General features: G+C 34.8%; 1 protein-coding gene across 3 annotated transcripts in view; it reads left to right on the forward strand.

The window, feature by feature from the left end:
* The window catches only part of LOC145675828 (uncharacterized), a 34,784-nt gene extending 21,874 nt beyond the window's left edge, over window positions 1–12,910 (forward strand). For all 3 annotated transcript variants that reach the window (XM_081746564.1, XM_081746565.1, XM_081746566.1), the window contains exon 3: window positions 605–12,910. In XM_081746564.1, the coding sequence (XP_081602690.1) occupies window positions 605–1,583 (979 nt within the window). In that variant the 3' untranslated portion in view covers window positions 1,584–12,910. The remainder of the gene's footprint in view (window positions 1–604) is intronic.
* Window positions 12,911–17,777: the final 4,867 nt, after the last annotated feature.

Genomic DNA, 17,777 nt, shown 5'->3' on the forward strand with positions numbered 1-17,777 from the left:
TCATATAGTTTGTATTCCCTCAAGTGTGTCTTTAAAGAGTTATATTTGTATGATGTTCTGAATGTCCGTAGATAAACCTAGTAAAGTGAGTCTACAAAATGTTGTCCCGTGAAGTTTGCAGTGTTATAACTTGGGAATGAGACATGCAATATGAGTGTCAGCTGTGCACGTAGAAAGTATGATTCTTCGACACGAGTTGAATACTCCACATATTTTAAAAGGAGAGGCAAGAACGGGAAATTTGCGTTATACAAAAGACCAAAAATGAAAATATTTTTTTGCCTAAAAGAATTTAAGTCTTCTGCCAGGATACTTTCTGCAGTTTGAGACATTGTGCATATGAAAATATCGAAATAATGCTTTGCTTCGACGTTGTTTTTAAGATGTCTGGTTTCACAGCTGAATAATATCAGATTTCAATTTATCATAAAATAAAACGTACAACTGGCAGATAACGCCATACTTTAAACATGCAATAACAAATATAATAGAAACTAATTACCTTGCCATTGTTAAAATATTTTACAGGCAAACGTTTGCGTTTGTTATATGTTTCGTATGTTTAATTACATTTTCATTTCCTTGTTTATTGATTTTTTTACAGGTTCATTACACACACTTTTTGTAGAAATGCTTACACGTGCCACGAGTGTGGAAGGGGCTTTAATGTACGTTCAAATATGACAAGACATATGTTAATACATACTCGTAAAAAATCATACATTTGCCAAGAGTGTGGTAAGGAGTTTGGTCTCCCTTCAACTTTAGGAACACATAAGTTAATTCATAGAAGTGAAAAACCTTATATATGCGAAGTGTGTGGGCAGGGATTTAGGAAAAATTCAAATTTAGCAAGTCACCTGTTAGTGCATTCAGGTGAAAAGCCTTACATGTGCGAAGAGTGTGGAAGGCGATTTCGTTCGCGTTCACATTTGGTTCAGCACATGTTAATACATACAGGAGAAAAACCTTTTTCATGCCAAGAGTGTGGCAGGAAATTTCGTGATCGTTCAAAATTGGTGCGGCACATGTTCATACATACAGCTGGAAAGCCTTACACGTGCAAAGTGTGTGGTAGGGGATTTCGTGATCGTTCAAATATGGAAAGACACATGTTTATACATACAGGTGAAAAATCACACATTTGCAAAGAGTGTGGAAAGGAGTTCGGACATTCTTCAACTTTAGAAAAACATAAGTTAATTCATACAGGTGAAAAACCTTACACGTGCAAAGAGTGTGGTAAGGGATTTCGTGATCGCTCAAAGTTGCTACGTCACACGTTCATTCATACAGGTGAAAAACCTTACACGTGCCAAGAGTGTGGTAGGGGATTTCGTGATCGCTCGAATATGGAGAAACACATGTTTATACATACAGGTGAAAAATCACACATTTGCGAAGAGTGTGGAAAGGAGTTTGGACATGCTTCAACTTTACGAACACACAAGTTAATTCATACAGGTGAAAAACCTTTCAAGTGCAAAGAGTGTGGCAGGGAATTTCGTAATCGTTCAAATAGGGCGACACACATGTTAATACATACAGGTCAGAAAGCGTTAATTTATAATAAGGTTTGCTAAGATATATTAACGTACTGAGAAACGTTTTACGTGCCAAGAGTAATAGAGAAAAAATATTCAATTTTACGTCCCACGCATATGCCGGCTAGATTGAGGCTGTCATGATTAAAATTCAAAGAAATGATACAATTAAAAAAATAGGAGGAAACTGGAGAAGCCACACAGTTTTAGAAGTCCTTGTTTTGAAACATATACGTTAGACTTATTACATATATATGAAAAACGTAGAAAAAAGTGTAGTCAAATATTAGTTTAACATACATGTAAGCGTAATAGCAAAGATGATTAATGAGAGGCTTTAATCTAAAGTGAGATTTGGCCTCATGCTAACACGCATAGCTAAGAAATTTTATATCTGAAGAATGTAAGAGCGTTTAGTGAAATTAAATTTATTAGTACATATATGAAGACATAAAAGGGTAAAAATTAATAGTATATTAAAAGTGTGGGAAGAGATTTATTGTAACCTCGCAAGCGGAAATATACGTAACACTTATAGTTGAGAAATTTTGACGTGTAAAGAATTTGTAAAAAAAAAAATCTGATTGGCAAGGTACGTTAACATATACTGCCGACGATGCTAGGAACAAAGTAAACAGGAAGCTATTAAGGAGCAAAGTGTTTACAGACGGAAAGCCTCACCTCATTTAGTGCTATAAGTAAATTTAGTTAAGTCTCATTTCACAAGACAGCATTTAAACACAATGTAAAAGCGAATTTTGTAATAAGGTACATTTCAAAAAGCATTTATAGTCATACGTATATGAATTCACATGTACGTAAATATACATACTCCTTATTTATACAATATACTAAATAGACAAATATTTCATTCTGCGGCCGCGGTGGCTCAGTGGTAGAGCGTTCACCTCTGCCACATGGGGTCCCGGAATCAAACCCTGCTCCTGCCAAGTGAACTTTGTGGTGGACAAACACCGTTTGCGTGGGTTTTCTCGGGGTTCTCCCGTTTCCTCCCACTTTCATTCCACAATTTCTTTCATTTCTCGTAATAACCGTCTCCTTTAGCCTTAGCGGCATAACCGAGGGACGTAAAACTTAAAGATTTCATTTATTTACAAATATTACATTCTAATAGAGCAATCAGTGAAAAAATTAATAACGGAAATGCTCTCCAAGGTCTCATTCTCGAGTATATTCGCATTCCGTACCTTTACATTTTTCATAAAATACAATATATATAACACTAAAACTGATCAAACCTGAAGCAATGTGACATATTTTACTGTTCTTTAATTTCCTTTTTAATTCGTTACAAGCTTGATAATGGCGTAGGTAGGGAAAGGTTGACTGGGATAATGTCCACTTATTAGTGAAAATAAAAGTGGATGAAACTTCTCGTACCGGTATTGCATGAATTCTTTAGCACCAGGCGTAAGTATAAGTAACACACACACACACACACATATATATATATATATATATATATATATATATATATATATATAGGGTGTAAATAAAGGTTGTTTACAACGTTTGGGAAGTTATTCTACAGATGAAAACAAATAAAAATGTCTGTGTAACACAATGTCATTTTGACCTCCTAACCGAGTTTACGGACGTCAGAATGGGTGGGAAAATGAACTTTAAAGGCTAGATCTGGAAAAATGACAAGAAATAAAAGGGCGGTGTTAGGCGGCCCACACAGACTCTCAACATGGACTATCCAAAGATACTAACTAACATTAGATGTGTACAAGGCGAGAGCAAGGGATTTCCCAAAAGAACGTTATGAGTTCAAAGTGAGGCATCTTTTGCGGCAAAATTTGCGTTACGTTATAGAACATCGGAACTTATGTTTCTACCTTGCATGGTTTGCAATCTACCATGCATTATATCTACCCATCTTCTCTCTCAGATTATATATATTGCTATACTGGTACATATCTTGGTTGTTAGAAAATTAAAATAGCACCACTGGATATATATATCCCATGGCAACTGGAAATACGCCACTGGAGTATGGCGTCTATCTAATTTAAGGGTATAATATGTAGGCATATATATCAAACCCTATGCCAGAAGAAAAAATTTTGAAAAGAATATACCAATCTAATATTCGTCAAAAGTAACTGAGAGAAAATGGGTTTATTGTAGGTATATTGAGATAAACCTTAATTCATCCTTTGTAGATTAATGTTTACTAGAGCATAACAGAACATTCAACCGATTCTCGGAAATTTCACGAGGATGAACGTTCAATTTATCAGATGAACTTACTTTCTACGTTCCACCAAATTCAGTGTTTTAGTACTATAAATTCAGTTTTCGCTGCTTCGAATCTGATGCACAATCTTGCAATTTCTTCGCTTCAGCAGCTATTTTTTATTATTTTCTTTTATTGCATCATATTTTATCTTTACAGTACTCTCAATTCCTTTGGAATAGGTAAATACACCAGGAAAAATCACAGACATTCAACCACAGCAGCAAATGAATAATGTTTCCTTCCTATTACTTTGTGCCAAGCAGTGAACCTTTGAAATGACAACTCACACTTTACATGCAGGCGGAAACGGTCTTTACTGTTACTTACTCGATCTTTCTGCTACGCACCTTTAAATGGACACCAACTTATTATCAGTAGCAGTAGTACAAATTTAACACTTTTGTAAAATCTTTTCGTGGGGGGGAGGTTTTTTGGTAAACCTCAGCTTCATTTACACGTAATGGAACCCCAGGGTGCAGACCTGTTCTCTCTTTTATGGTGCTGCAATAATTTGTCAAACGACTAACGAAGGGCCCTAGCAGGAAATTCTAAAAGTCAGTCTCATTTCGACATTTACTGGGCCCCAATACATATTTTGGAAATATGATGCTGCGGCCCCATTCTTCATATTGTTGATTTGTATTTTTAACACACAACAAACAAAGGGCGCCAATCAGGACTATATAACGCTATTAGTATTAGGATTAGATTTCTAGGCTGTCGCCATCTAAGGCCATTTAACCCGTCAGGTATAGTTGGGACTTCTATTGGTTCCCAACCGGCTTCCTTTGTACTCAAGCAGAAAATTTACCCTAACCGACCTCGTAAATAACATTCCAAATAAGCCATAAACGGCACGTGTTTGCTGTCGAGCTGATACGTTGTTGCCATCGCTAAACTTATATTATCGATGGATATATTATATAATATTATTAATAATAACACAAAAATCATGAAAATAATTCTATATAATAGTACGGACAGTGGCGGTCGATGACGGATTTCAGGAGGTGGCAAAGAAAGATTGTATTTTTTTCTCATCGGGCTTTTGCGGCACTGATGCCTTACATGGGGGAGGAAAAAGGTAAGCAATGTTTCGTTCGTACAAGCGTTATCGTTATGAAGTTAATATTAAGAATATACTATATTTAAGAGTAAAAGAAGCACACATCGTGGAACTAATCATTGATTTTTTTTTTTCATTACAACATTGAATTGGAATTAAATGAAATATTTCAGTTTAACCTCCCATAACTATACCCTTCAAGCTAACGGAGACGAAAAGAGGAAGATGCAACGAAAGCAAAAGTAACGAAGAATCTAAATAAATCTGTATTTCTGCGAAGACTACTGAAGAATCAGTAAGCAAGAGGGCAAAAATTAGCAAGATATTATTTTCCATTGCAACATCGCTTTCTTTTTCACCAAGTCAACTTCGAAGGCCACCCTCAACTAAAAGGCGCGTACGCTAACGGCTGCACTACGTAAGAGCTATAATACCAGTTGACTATATACGAAGACATTTCATAACTTTCAAGATACACATTAAAAAATCAGTTTATTAACTTGTTTAAAATTTCTCAATATAGTCTTTCCAAGAAGGGCGGAAATTTCATAACTAGGAACTGCATAATTTATAGTGTTATCATAGATTGTTACGGCCAAAAAATCTAAGAGGCTCAGATTGGCAAATCATGTAGACAGAACGGAAGAAAGGGGCCGCGGTTGCTGAGTGGCAAAGCGTTCACCTGTGGTGCTAGGAGTCTCGGGTTCAAACCCTGCTCCCGCCTAGTGAATTTTGTGGTGGACAAACATCATGTGCGTAGATTTTCTCAGGGTTCTCCCACTTTCTTCAATCCACCATTTCATTCATTCCTCATCATAACCGTCTCCTTTGGCATAAGCGTGGGACATAAAATTCAAAAATTTTATTTCAGAACGGAAGAAAATAAGAATGCCCGCAAGGTTTTGACTGGCAATCCAATTGGAACATGACCATTAGGAAGACGGGAGGACCAAATTAAGACATCTCGCGGAAATAAGAATAACTGACTATAGCTTATGGAACCCGAAGGTTCAATGTTGCGTTCGCAAAAGCTCTCCACTCTCTTCTATCTGTAGCCAACTGGATTCAGTTTCTACTTTGTCTTCTTATTTCTGAGAGATCCATCTTAATATTATCCTCCCATCTGCGCCTAGGTCCTCTTAATAGTCGTCTTCTGATTTGTCTTCCAATTAAAGACTTTGAAAGCGTTCCTACTTTCTTCCATCCTGACTACGTGACATACCCACCTGAGTCTCCTAGACCTCACCCAGAAATAGAAATACAAAGCAGAAACTTAATACAGTTGGCTAAGAATAGAAGTCAATGGAGAGCTTTCTTGAATGCGGCATTGAACCTGCAGGTACCATAGTTTATAGAGTGACTTAGTTCTTACCAGCATTAGTACACTTTTGCATTCGCAAAAACGGTGAGTCTAATAATTTTAAAATGTGTTTCTTTTTATTTTGGGGGGTTTCAGAAATTTCATTATTATACGTTGCAATAGACGCTTCACTCGTTTAAAAGCAGCTTTCTTGAAGATGTTCTTTAATTCTCGGAATGAGGCAAACACACACGAATGTAAATATGGAGAGTAAGCTGGAAGCAGTCGAATATAGACTCGAGTTTTCTGTAGAAACTGCAAGATTTTCAAAGGTGTGTGTGGATGTGCATTGTGGTGATGAAGACAAAAGTAATATAGCGCAGAATTTTGGTGTTCAGATATAAAGTTTACTTGGAAGACAATAAGTAGAGCAACCCAAAAGCATAAAAACCATAACAGCAAATTACACATGTGATTGGTACGCATTGTCTCAAACAAAAAAAAAAAGAAATATCCACACCCTTTGTTGCTATTTTCAGGCAAAAATGTCCAACTTCGGGTATCTAAGGAGAAAAGTAAACCAGGTTCGAACCTCCAAACCAACCTTTGCAATCGGGAATCATTATGCACATGTGTTTTGATGTTTTAAATTAACAAGACTTGTTACCAAATGTAGAAAGAAAGCAAAATTGATTGAAATACTTAATGATATAATATTTCGAAACCTTGTATTAATATCAGTACATGCATGTTTCTCATTTAGCTCTCCGTACGTAATGGAACATTTAGATTCCCAAAGGAATCTTCCCGTATGTAAAGAATGTTCAAAGCTAAGACAAAGAACATAATTCTCGCCCGAGTTCTAAAATTAAAGTCAAAGTAGAACAAAAACAGCGTTTGCAGTGAATATGAATTTCATAATTGCCTATAGAGATAATTGTTATACATCGCTAGAAGCATGTTACGAAGAGTGCTTGTGTTAGCTCAGTGGTAAACTATTGGATTTCAAACCATAAAGTTGAGAGTTCAATTCCCAACTGGGTCAATGTTTTTTTATGAAATTCTTTTTTCTGCTATGGGGGAAACATTATATAAAATAATTGCATTAAAATACACCTGTTTTATATAACATATAATCGTTGGAGAACAATAATAATTATGTTTAAAACATCACAACTAAATATAGATGTTCACAATAAGTTGGTATTCCATATGTGAATGTTAAATACAAATTAAAAAAAAATAATATCACAGCAATAAATATGTTATAAGGCGTACTTGCAGCTACTTATCATACGGAAGTTACTTCTCAATATTCTCATTACAGCATGTGAATTACGTTCTTGAAAGGTAGAGAGAAAGTGGGGGTGTAAATATTAATTATACAAACTCAAATCTTGGTTCCAGACAAAAAACTCACGAACCCCAAACCATGTAAACAGGAACTAAGAAAAAGAAGTCATGTCAAAGAGACTTGTTTATACTTTAGAAAGAAGGCAATATAGAATTTCTTTCCAAAGGATTTCAGTTCAATAATCTCCGATGTTTTTATATATGGAATTGGTCTCTTTCCGCAAACAAACTTCCTTTCTACATATAGTACTTACAGTCTGAAAAAGGGTACTGACGGGGTAAGTTATTGCGAGTTGGAGGGGGTATATAAGGTAAAAGCTTTCGATATTAGTATCGAATCCATAGTTCTTGTTGGGAATAGTTTGGGATCGACAAGCTATTAAAATTACAGTAGCTGTTAATGCCACGTTTTGCCATAACACACTATGTCACCTGGGTTTTGAATTGACAGGGGCAACATCGAAAGCGTACCTCACACGACCGTATTGACTTGAATTGAAAGTAGATCAATTTACCTAAGCGACCACGAAACTATGGATTTGATACTAATACCGATCCTTTTCTAGCATTTTTGATATCCCGAAAGTTCTCTTTTTCAGACTGTAACAAATAGGCTTACAATTGCTCTAAACATATCAGAATTATGTTTAAACACACACATACATCCAATTCTATATAAATAAATACAGAAAGTGAGTGAGAGAGCGACCAAAGGCATCACCACTTCCACATTGCAAAAGTATATATCAGGAATTGAATCGATAAACTATGTAAAGTCTTTCCGAAGTGGCATGCTTCATAAGTACAATTCCAGTGTGCTCACGTGACCTTTGGGTTTCATGAATTTCTTGCGAGCGTTATGACTTTTGATTTTCTGTTTATACACTCTTTGTCACGGATAATTTTTCAAAAACGTAATTGACATGCTCTAATAAGTATGTTGGGAAATAACCTCTATATGACAAATAGCTGCACGTATCGAACTGGGATTCCTATTGGTCAGTTCTGATAGATTTCCACGCTTCAGATTGGCTATTTGAACGGGCCAATGAGGGAGCATATAGGGAGATTAATGGTGCATATATACTTGAGTATTTTTTTTTTGTATCACTCAGTGTAAGTGTGATAAGGATCTTGGCTAGAAGATCGAACGTCACTTGTAAATGTGTTTTTATATTAAATAAGTGTAGTCTTGTTCAGCAGTGTGTTTATTTTTTAAATTTTATTTGCAACACGTATGACTATGATTGTGTGACGTATCTCAGACGTTATATTTTAAGCACAATAACTACTTACGTTCTGCAATGATTATATGTTATATAACATGTATTTTAATGTAATTATTTTATATAATTTTTCATGCATTGCGGAAAATAAAATTTCATAAAAAAGCATTGACCCAGATGAAAATCGAACTCTCAACCTTAGATTTGACATCCAACGGCTTACCACTGTGCTAACACAAGCACTCTTCGTAACATGCTTCTGGCGATGTATAACAACTTTTTTATCAAGACAATTATGACATTCATATCCACTGCAAACGCTCATTTTGTTCTCCTTTGACTTTTATTTTAGTACTCGGCGAGAATTATGTTTTATGTCTTAACTTTGAGCATTATTTTACGTATGGAAATATTTCTTTACGTATCTAAATGTTCCATTACCTACGGAGAGCTACATGCAAACAAGCATGTACTCCATTAATAAAGGTTACGAAATATTGTCTCATTAAGTATTTTAATCAATGTTGCTCTCTTTCTACACTTAGTAACAAGTCTTATTATATTTAAAAGAAGAAAAACTTCTGCATAATTATTCCCGATCGCAAAGGTTTGCTTGGAGAATGGACCCTAGTTTATTTTTTTCAGAAGATACCCGGAGTTGGACTTAGAAAATTTTTGCCTGAAAATAGCAACGAAGAGTGCGGTCAACCATTATGAGACAAGGTGTACCTTAAACATAGTTGTGGTTATCTAAGAGTCCAGAAGATACTAATTTTAAAAGCATAATTTTAGAAAATTAAGCATAATTTAAAATATATAGCAAAATTCTTGGAAAATTTTGTTTAACTGCAAATTTAACATACTGTATTTATATTTTTAAAACTAAAATTTACAATGCAAAATCTTTGAGAACATAATGCAACAATGAAAAGCTTATTATTGTTTCCGTAAACGTTTCAGTAATAATTTGAAGTGGAAAAAGAAAGAAGAACACGAAGAAAACTTTCCGCCAACAATAATTAAATAGTAGATTTCTTCTAAGTGTAACAATTCTTCGAAATGTACAAACGTACACAAGGACTTCACACTATATTGTGTGTACGTTTTGAACCTGAGTTCCTTTTGTACTTTTTGGTGGTATCTTATACTTTTACTTTATGTATATATGCATCTCTATGGCGCACACAAGTGACAAGAAACTGACTCAAGTAAAGTGTATCTCTTTGCAGTGCATTAAGTAGAAAGTCCATTAAACATTAAAGAAACTGGTTGCATAAAATATTAATAAATAGATCAAGATATTTAAAATATTTAATGTATAGTAAATATTATACATACACGATTAATTTAAACATTGATTGAAATTAACAATAAAGCATAATTAAACAGAAAATAAAGCATAATGTATGTTGCTCTGGTAGCAAGCAACGTACAACTCTGCTGCGACTGTCCGTATCATTTAACTATCTAGTTGCAACATGGCGGATCTTAGAGAAAAAAGATGAGACCATAACTTTACCCATGCCCATCCTCGTTGAACTTTCCAAGGTGAAGTTTAATTTTGAAAACAGCATATTCTAGACTGCTGGTTCCAAGGTCATAGTTAAATACCCACGTTTAGTCACCTGTCATGATAATATGGAGGTCTTAACTTTGCCTCTTCGAAGATATTTTAAGCATGTAGCGACACCAATCCATCCGGTTTTCTTGACGCGTAAGTACGTGGCACTAAGAGACTGAAACACTTGAAAGATCGAGATAATACTTATATTCCGGACAGCAGACTCAATCTTCAAGGTTGATTAAATATTCTCCTGTGTGATATGGTGTTCCTCTTTCACTAGTTTTCATACTCCTGCGACTTTTTATCCACAGCTGCACTGATAAGGTACCCAGACCAAGGCTCATCCCTCAGAATTTGTCGGCAGAGATTGAATTCCGTAAAGCTGTTAAAATTGTTTCGCATGAAGGGCTAGATGCACGGAGACAGTGTTCTAAACAATCATGAAATATTCAATGCAACTTAAAATCTCCTAATGTTTGCAAAACAGTTGCCTTTATCAACAAAGTTAGGAAGGTGAATTTATATAATGATGTATTGTAATATATTGGAATTTTTAAACATAATTTATTATAACACTAATACCAATGTATATTTTTAAGTAGCACGCAGTATTGCTTTTGATGCTTCTTTTACATGCTTCCAAATAGTGATGGTCCAAGAGAGCTATTACTAGAGGAATTATTCGATGCAACTTAAAATCTCCCGTTGTTTCCAAAACAATTGCCTTTATCGATTTTCCTCCCACTTTGCCATTCCTCTAATTCGTCCATCATAATTCACTTGCTTTAATCATGGTCTCCCAAACTAACAGACATAATCGTGGGACATTATACTCAAAGATTTCATTTCATTTCATTTTCAAACGATTAACCGAAACAAAAAAAGTTATTTTTCTATTGCCCGTTAACGTGTTTCACAAAAGAATACAGGGTGTTAATGAACTACCGACAAACTGTAAGAGGTGATTCTTCGCATGAAAATAAGAGAAAACATTCACATAAAACTATGACGAAAAGTTCATAGTTTCAGAGCAAAGGCTGTCCGAAATCGCGAAAAAGCCAAATTTCAACAGCCCTATTTCGAATTCCAGAAACTGTGGATGGTGGTTGTTATCAGCATAAAGGAAGCCACGCATACACAATCCAAAAGTGTATATTTAATCAATTTTTAATAGGTCTACAGGATATTGGCTACAGGATGTATTTTCTCAAATATACTGTCAGTAGATTTTTCAGATATACTCTAATTTCAAGGTAGCTCCAGAGTAGGCAGGAGTTAAGCCATGACAACAATGTACATCTAATGCTTCCGAGGAAAGTCGGAAGAGTTAGAAACAGGCAGCTCCATGTCTTTTTGTGTTCCGGATAACGTGTGATGCGATGTATTTCGTCATGGTATATTTCACATTTTTTTCACTTATAAGCGTGAAAGAAAACATCACAACATGCGTTTTCCCAAGTACGAAACACCGTGCTGCTGACGATCCTTAACACTTCCGACATTCCACATTTATTCCTTACAAAATTTATCGTTTGCCTACTTTCGACCAATTATAAAGTCAGATAATATCTCAAAATTCGGTTGATGGCATGTGTGGGAATTTCATTCTGCAGGGCGTAGTCTGTGCACCCGTTGAACATTAAGGAAATGGACTGCGTATGCATGACTTCCTTTACGCTAATAAGAACCAGCATACATTGTTTCTTGAACTTCAAACTGGGCCTCAAAAAAATTGGGTTTTTAACGATTTTGGACAGTCCTAGCTCTGAAACTATGCACTTTTACCCACAGATCCATACTAACTTATTTTCTTATTTTGATATGAGGAGTCACCTCTTACGGTTTGTCGGTATAGTTCATTAACACCCTGTATATAGAGAAAAATATAGAGTATCGTATTTCCATTCTGAAGTGAAGCAGCAGATTAATAATACCTTCACTTAAAACGAAACCATTATATATATTCCGAAACTTTTTCGAAATATATTTGGACATTCTGAGAAAAGGCAATATATGTCTGTTCTCAAACAAAATTGAACAAAATTACGGTTCGCTTTCTGAAATAAACCACACAATCTGTTTCAACCTGAATCTCAAACCGGTTAACCGGGTTTAAGATCACAGCTATTGGCTAGTTTACAGTTGATGTTTCTATTGTCTTGTAAAATCAACTGCCATTATGTAGTGGAAATGAGGAGATAGAAAACCCTATAATACGCTATTTCCGCCCATATATCTATCTATCTATCTATACATATATATTTACATCAGCTAATGATTATGACATCAAACATTATTCGAAGCTTTCTTGAACCCACTGGAAAACGTCAAGTATAATAATATTTATTTGCATATATTGTTATTGTAGTCTGTTCCCATAATGCCCACCGATTTCAATTTTACAAAATTTGAGAAATAAATTTTACTTTTTATTTTGTGGTCAATTTGAAGGCATTTCTTATACTACGCTTAAGAACCCTAATACATCATATTACGAATCAATCATTATGGAACAATTTCATGTGTTACACGTAGAAGCGGTACTAATCTTTGAAAGCTTCATTTACAACTTTTTTTCTTTTTTAACTGATTTTGTGAGTACTGGTGCATTCAGTATAAAGGTACAACAAGATTTCTCTCTCTCTCTCTCTCTCTCTCTCTCTCTCTCTGTGTGTGTGTGTGTGTGTGTGTGTGTGTGTGTGTGTGTGCGTTTCTAGTTTCCGGCGTAAGCGTGTGTATACTATGTAGCAACGTTACCACACCTATTTGGAATCCGCAATATTACGACTGTTTACCAATCTATAATGGGACAATTTAAACTGAAGTATTTCACATCCAACACAGCGGGCGGCTTTCTAAGGGGTCAAACGTACCAAAGAAATACCAATTATACTTCTTACCTTTATCTCAATTGATATCAAATCGACAGATAACGTAACAAAACAATTCTAGTAATACTTAACAATTCAAGCATAAATGGTTGAAAAAAGAAATGTAAACTCGCATAAACAATTGTAGAAATTTATTTTCATTAACTTTAAATAGAAATCCAACAATAATAATTTTGAGTTTAATTAACGAATATAAATCCTAGATTCAACAAGCAACTTGAAATTTCTTTTCTTTTTTTTAAAAAAAAAAGTTCAATAAGTTAAATATTTTCTCATCCCAATACTTCTGATTAATTAAGTTCAACAACTCTAAACACAATAATCAAGTAATTGCAAATTGCCCTTTCACAACTTTATTTTAATTTATCAACCAATATAGCAAAAAGCAACCAAAAGTCAGCAATCAGTGGTTACCCAAGTTTACTTTAGAGTCAAGATTCTATGCAAAATTACTCAGTAAATTAGGTAAGAAGTAATTTTTATTTTATTTTAATCACGTTTAGTAAATTCAACGTCAGAGAACCTTCAAAAATATCAAATTTGATTCTTTAATCTTTAACTATTATGAATAAAATACTAGTTTTAAGTCAATTATTCAATTCAACCAATAACGAAATCAAAATCCTAACAAATCAATGCACAAAATAGGGACGTTAAATAGCCATTCAATATTAATGCACAAAATTGGGACGTTAAATAGCAATTCAATATCAATGCACAAAATAGGGACGCTCAATAGCCATTCAATATCAATGCACCAAATAGGGACGTTAAATAGCAATTCAGATATCAATGCGTTAAATATGCTGAAACTCACTCAATGGAGAAAACTGCTGAACAACTTGGACTGCAAATTATGTCAAACTGAGAATTCTAACAGGCGACCGCACAAACGTGAATTGGACAAGGACAAAGGAATATTCTACAGGTTTTACTACTTTACACTTACCTTAATCAGCTCCCAATGGTTTTCCTTTCTCTGGCTTCAAATGTAACATTCAACTAAAGGGTAAACGAAGACTAACAACACCTCAGCAGCAAAGAAAGTTTCGTCCTTTTATACAGCTCACACAGATTACGAATAACAACTCCGACATCGCCTTTGAATTCCTCCTCTATCAAATCAACGCTTCTCAGCTCGACTCGGCAGCAACCTAAGTCCAGACAGTGACAACGAACGTTCACGGTTGAATCAATCACAGGTTCCGTTTGACGCCCTAACTTTCCCCTTCCCATTCTGGCTTGCAACTGAAGCTACACGAAACGACCTTCAGTCACAAGGCAGAAACGCACGGATACTCCATTGAGTGCTGACGTAATACATACAATCGTTCTATCTATCTCTTTGCCTTACGCTCTGAACAAATTACAAACAGCATTCAATTTTATTGTTTTTAAACATTTAAATATTCATTATTTCAATTCTCCTTTTTTCTTTTCTAAAAAAAGAACAAAAAAATTACACAATGATTTAGAAGAAGAAATTTAACACCATTATTTAAAGGTCTCTCTCATCATAACAAAGAACTATTTCTTCCTCTTTTTGTTTTTACATTTCACCCCCGTTCATGGGCGTCGGCAGGGTTTCCAGGAAATCTGCTTGGATACAAACATTTCTTCTCCAAACTTCGTCCACAATTATTTTAACCTCTTGTGGCCACCAAGGCACGCCACAAACCTCCCTGGCCGAAGGAGAAAAATTGTCTGAAATTTTTCGGGAAAATAACAATCCTCCATACTGTAAAACTCACAACAAACAATAAAGAAGGAAAACACATTAAAATTTGTTTAAATTTTCATAACATTGCAACCACTTAGTTCTATTATAGGCTAGCCTAAAAATTTTCATTAAAAATTTGTTTCATCCATTACCTTTCATACATTCTTTGACTTAAGACCATGGTCTAAAATTCAATCAAATTATTATTTACAATAATCAATTTCTAAAAGAAACTTACAAATTACAATCTTTAAAAATTTAAAAATTTTGTTTTTCAATTCACTAATAATAACAGATGAATTACACCTTGATTTCTCAATTAACATTTTTACATATTCAAATATTTCTTTATGAATGGATTCAAACTTAGATCGAACTTAGATTCAATTATTCTGACGCCTCGGAAAGAATTTCTTTAGATCGGTCACATTAACTCTTTTAAAAGAATTCTGATTATTATTCAGATTCGACACTAAAACAGTATTTGGAGTTAAAAATCTTCGAATAATAAATGGACCATCCCATTTATCACTCAAAGACTGTAATCTTCTCTGTAAACGATGACTTACCATGAGATCTTATGAGAACTTCATCATCAACTTGAACCACCACTGGGCTTCTTAATTTAGAGAGTACATTCCTTCTCTTAATCCATGCCATTTCCATATTTTTGAGAGCATTTTCCCAAGTTTTTGATTTATCAAATTTAAACAATTCTGGACTATTAAGCTGCCAGCGATTTTCTAAGGGGGTGTTGATCGGAAAGTCCCCTAAAAAAGTTCCGCCGGTACGGCTTTTAGACCAGAATGGTCACAGAGATTCAGAGAAAACTGTATCTCCGAAATATATTTCGACCAGATGTTTTGGTTATTAGAACAATAAGCTCTCAAAGAATATTTTAGATTCATGATAAATCTCTCCGCGATATTAGCTTCCGCATGGTAAGGACTTATTCTAATATGTTTAATACCTAGACTAAACAAAAATAATTTGAAATTCTCCAATACGAAAACAGAAGCATTGTCTGTAGACAAGGTCTCCGGAAAACCTAGTCTGCTAAACACTTCTAGTAGCTTATTACAAATAATTTGCGAATTCAATACTCTCAATTTTTCTAGAAAAACAAATCGAGACGCGTTATCGACTCCTATAAGTACAAACTTATAGCCATTAGAGACAGGCATTGGTCCAATAATATCGATCATGTAGTTCCCACAAACCCTTTCAGAAAAATTTGATATCAAAGGACCCATTTTTCTTTTATTATGATCTTTAACTTTCTGACACTGAACACAAGATCTTACGTATTCCTTAACATCTTCCACAATAGTATCCCACGTGTATTTTTTCATGATTTTCTTAAGCGTACGATATGTACCAGAATGTCCACCTGACAGAACTTGATCATGAAAATATTCTATTACCAACCGTTGTAAGTCTCGGAATATATATCACTAGTTAACTGGAATATATATCACTAGTTACATAAAAGGAAATACCTGTTCTTAAAGGAACTTTTTGCGCTGAATTCGAATATGCACTCGGTTTTTCTCCATCACGTACGATTTTCCCGTAACAGGGATTTTCGGGAAAATCTCTCAAAAATTTTCGTTTATTTTACATCCCAAGATCTTGTCCCCTTGCATATACTAAGAGAAATTATACCTAAGTATACTTTGATTCATATTTAACAAACCCTCCAAGTTTCGTAATAATCGCTTTATTCTTTCTAGAGAAATAAATATGATTGTATGTATACTGTGTGTACTGTTTATTGCTTTCAGATCTCTTAAGTTGAGGTAAAACGTTTTGCTTTATTACCACAAACACATATATAAAATATAATACAATATAATTTACAAGTGTGACAATTTACAATAAACAATAATACAAATGTACCAAAAGGTCATGAAAAGACAATCAAAACTATCACAATATATGAAACTTCCATTGGGTTACAAAGATGTGCACTACTTCCTTCTTTTGTAAGAAATGTTGCATTCTCTAACAAGACCCCAACAATAGTCCCCATCATTGAAGGATCCCATCGTCCCTGGTACCTTTTCTCCATTGCCATTATATCTTGGTGGAATCTTTCCCCCTGTTCGTCGCTGAGAGCACCTAGGTTAGCAGGAAAGAAGCTGAGGTGGGAGTGCAAAAATTGGATTTTTAAAGACATCCTACAACCCAACTCTATTTCTGTATCATGTCCTGTACGATTTCTGTGTAACTCTCAGCTTCGTTATTGCCCAGAAAGTTGCGCACAACACACTGAAATGCTGTCCAGGCAGCTAGCTCAGCACTGTTTAACTTGCTGTCAAAGCTATCATCAAGCATTAATTTCCTAATTTGGGGACCAATAAACACTCCCGCTGAAATCTTAGCATCACTCAGGTTAGGGAACTTATCTCGCAAATACTTGAAACCTTCACCAGATGTGTCCATGGCTTTGACAATGTTTTTCATAAGTCCTAACTTGATATGAACTGGCGGTAGTAATATCTTATTAGGATCTACCAAAGGAGCGTATTTGACGTTGCATTCTCCAGGTACGTAATTCACTCTAGGTTCCCATTCCTTCACTTCATAATGTTTGTCATCAGCTCGGCTATCCCATAAACATAAAAAACATTGGTACTTCGTGTAACCGCACTGCAGTCCTAATAAAATACCAACTACCTTGAGATCACAACATATTTGCCAACAATGGTCCTTGTAATTTATAAGATTTAGCAAAGTTGACATGGTGTCATAGGATTCCTTAATCTTCACTGAGTGCGCAAGTGGTGTAGAAGGTTTTTTATTTCCATTATGTAAAAGGACAGCTTTAAGGCTGACCTTTGACGT

This window comes from Thermobia domestica, chromosome 18 (genome assembly GCF_964235325.1).
Source record: "Thermobia domestica chromosome 18, izTheDome1.hap1.1, whole genome shotgun sequence".
Taxonomy (NCBI): Eukaryota; Metazoa; Arthropoda; class Insecta; order Zygentoma; family Lepismatidae; genus Thermobia; species Thermobia domestica.